This window comes from Carlito syrichta, unplaced genomic scaffold (genome assembly GCF_000164805.1).
Source record: "Carlito syrichta isolate Samal-C Ts95f unplaced genomic scaffold, Tarsius_syrichta-2.0.1 Scaffold306441, whole genome shotgun sequence".
NCBI lineage: Eukaryota > Metazoa > Chordata > Mammalia > Primates > Tarsiidae > Carlito > Carlito syrichta.
Genome location: NW_007250537.1, coordinates 567293 through 570851, shown reverse-complemented (window position 1 = coordinate 570851; position 3559 = coordinate 567293). Strand labels below are relative to the sequence as shown.

Here is a 3559-nt window from a genome sequence, read left to right as displayed (position 1 = left end):
GCAAGTTGCCCAGACGGGTCCAGTCGAACCCATGGGCTCAGGCAATCCACTCACCTCAGCCTCCCAAAGCACAGGATTACAGGCTGAGCCACTGAGCCCGGCCTGATTAGCTTTTATAGTAAAAAAACTAGTCTCATTTTAAAAATTAAAGTCAATTAAAAAAATCCTACTGAATTTACATGTGAATTAACTTTCCTGGTGACCTTGGAGAGAGGTGACCCTCTCTGTAATACCAAATGTCCCCTTTGAGGACAGGCTTGTTTCTCTACTATCCAAACCCTCTTCACTCTCCCTGAAAGCTGAGAAGTGCCTGTCTGTCACCAGGCATGCCTCCTAGTGGCCTTGGTGCACTTGCTCCAAGTCAGCAAGGAGCTCACGGTAACAATGAATAACCTTTTGGTAGAACAAGTCTTCTTACATTATGACATCATTATTTTTACAAATCAGCTTAGAACTGGCTTGTTTCTAGCTTAAAGTCATTTTAAGAATTGATACCTTTTATTTATTTATTTTTTGAGTTGGAGTCTCACTCTGTCGCCCAGGCTGGAGTGCAGTGGCAAGCTCATGGCCACCACAGCCTCGACCTGCTAGGCTGAGATGATCCTTTCACCTCAGCCTTCCAAGTAGCTGGAATTATAGGTACGTGCCACCATGCCTGGCTAAATTTTTTGATTTATTACAGAGATGAGGTCTCGCCAAGTTGCCCAGGCTGGTCTTGAACTTGTGGGCTCATGCAATCATCTCACATAGGCCTCCCAAAGTGCTGGGATTGTAGGCATGTGCCACTGTGCCCAGCCTGTATAGAGAATTTAAAACCTATATTTATAAGTGAAGTTCATAGGAAAATCTGTAGTTTTCTCTGTTAGGGTTACCTCTGTCAGGTTCTGGTATCAGCATTATGCACATTTATACACATACGTATAACTTTTCTTATTTCTTTTTTTTTTTAATTAAAAAAAAATTTTTTTTGAGTCGGAGTCTCACTCTGTCACCCAGACTGGAGTGCAGTGGCATGCTCATGGCCACCACAGCCTTGACCTGCTGGGTTCAGGTGATCTTTTTGCCTCAGCCCTCCAAGTATCTGAATCTATGGGCATGCACCACCATGCTTGGCTAATTTTTTTGATTTTATTGTTGAGACGAGGTCTCGCCAAGTTGCCCAGGCTGGTCTCGAACCTGTGGGCTCAGGCAATCCTCTCGCCTCCACCTCCCAAAGTGCTGGGATTACAGGTGTGAGCCTCCGGGCCTGGTCCTTCCTTACTTTTCTATGCTTTAGAATGTTTCAGATGGTATAGAAAAATTTTATTCCCTAAAGTCTTGAAATAATTTACCCATAAAACTGTTTGGGCATGCTGCTTTCTGAGGAGTAGCTGTTGATTACTTTCTTAATTTTTTTCTTTGGATACCAGTCTATATAACTGCTTTTTCTTTTTTGAGTTGATGCCTCATTCTATCACTCAGGCTGAAGTGCAGTGGCACAATCACAGCTTACCACAATCTTGACCTGGGCTCAGGTGATCCTTCCACCTCAGCCTCCTGAGAAACTGGGACTATAGGTGCACACCACCACGGCCAGCTAACTTTTTGACTTTTTTTATTAGTGACAAGGTCTCACAATATTGCCTGGGCTGGTATCAAACTCCTGGGTTCAAGTGATCCTCTTGCCTTGGCATCCCCAAGTGCTGGGATTATAGGCCTGAGCACCGTGCCCAGATGGCCTATAACATTCTTCTCATGACACTCACTCCCACACTCCTCCTTACACCTGCACGCACGCCCGTAACCGAGACCCCGCCGCCGCCTGCTCGCCCGCCTTCAGCCTGGCGGGCGTCTGCGCGAGCCCGGCCGGCGCGGGAGATGTGCTCGGGCACTGCCGGGTCGGTTTCTCGGGGTTTGACCAGCTGTCCCGGCCTAACCCTGCTCCTTGCTGAAGATGGAGGAAGTAAAAACAGGATTACCCTTAGCCACAGAGCCACTGCCTTAGTTTCCACCTCCAACTGCAATGCACAACACACGTTAGGCACAGGGAAGAAAGAGAGAGAGAGAGAGGACACCGTAACAGTAAACACAAACAAAAGGGTGATGGGACTGATTTACTGCAGGCATTGCACTTTGACTATGGAAACAGAGGCTACTGATGGCTATATGACGTGTGACAATGTGCTTTCACCTGAAAGAGAGCACTCCAATATGGCAATTGACCTCACCTCAAGCACACCCAATGGACAGCATGCCTCACCAAGTCACATGACAAGCAATGAGCAAATCTGCTCTTTAATGGTGAGAGAAACAGAAAATTCTACAATTAGAATGTTGAGAATCTAATGGAAAAATGGATAAATCAGTGCATGCACACATGCTTAAAATGAAAAAAAAAAAAATTCTTCTCATTTGCTATGTAAATAAAAAATATTGCCGGGCACGGTGGCTCATGTCTCCGGCAATCCTAGCACTTTGGGAGGCAGAGATGAGAGGACTGCCCAGTCCGGGCTCGAGACTAGCCTGGGCAAGTTGGTGAGACCTCGTCTCTACACTAAATAAAATAATTGGCCAGGCTCGGTGGCTCAGTCTGTAATTCCACCACTTTGGGAGACTGAGATGAATGGACTGCCTGGGCCGCAGGCTCGAGACAAGTCCAGGCAACTTGGCAAGACCTCCTCTCTACAATAAACAAAAATTAGCTGGGTGTGGTAGATACTCCTGCAGTTCAGGTTACTTGGAAGGCTGAGGTGGAAGGATTGCCGGAGCCCAGCGGGTGGATGCTGGGGTCGCCGTGAGTATGCCACAGGCCACAGCACTCCAGCCTGGGCAAGAGTGAGACCACAACTCAAAAAAGAAAAGAAATTAGTCAGGTATGGTGGCATGTGCCCGTGGTTCCAGCTATTTGGAAGGCTGAGGTGGAAGGATCACCTGAGCCCAGCAGGCCGAGGCTGTGGTGGCAATGAGCGCGTCACTGTACTCCAGCCTGGGCGACAGAGTGAGACTCCTACTCAAAAAAAAAAAAAAAAAATTTTTTTTATCATTGAAATACATCAATATTTCTCTCTATAGAGCAATGGGCAACCATGTATCTACTCACAGTAGGGTCGGTCCAGAGAGAGCATCTTGAACACTCCTGGCAAGGGGCACCTGGTGAGCGGGGATGCTGACAGAAATGGTCATATCCATTGATAGATATTCGACAGAGGTAGCACATTTGGGCCCCGCAGCGGCAAGACATGCGATTGCAGCCCTCGGATTTGATGAGACCGGTCCCACACTTGTGGCATTTTCTAATGCGAGCAGCAGTCATTTTTTCTTCACTGAAAAAGAAAACATGATTGGAGCTGACAGGGGAGATGGGAAGGAAAGAAAAATAATATGGCCATTATGTATTTATTTCTTTCCACATAAAATAACTGTACAGCTTTTGGTGACATTCAAACAGTCAAGCCTATGTTTTGGAGTCTGAAAACTGAGTTCAAAGTTTATCAATTGTATGATCTTAGGCAAATTACCCAACTGCCTAGAGATGCAGTTTCCTTATTTTTATTTGTTTATTTACTTTTTTTTTTTTTTT

General features: G+C 46.1%; 1 protein-coding gene across 2 annotated transcripts in view; it reads right to left on the bottom strand.

The window, feature by feature from the left end:
• The window catches only part of RNF216 (ring finger protein 216), a 175898-nt gene that overhangs the window by 17164 nt on the left and 155175 nt on the right, over nucleotides 1-3559 (bottom strand). For both annotated transcript variants that reach the window (XM_008063017.2, XM_008063016.2), the window contains one exon: nucleotides 3080-3302. In XM_008063017.2, the coding sequence (XP_008061208.1) occupies nucleotides 3080-3302 (223 nt within the window). The remainder of the gene's footprint in view (nucleotides 1-3079; nucleotides 3303-3559) is intronic.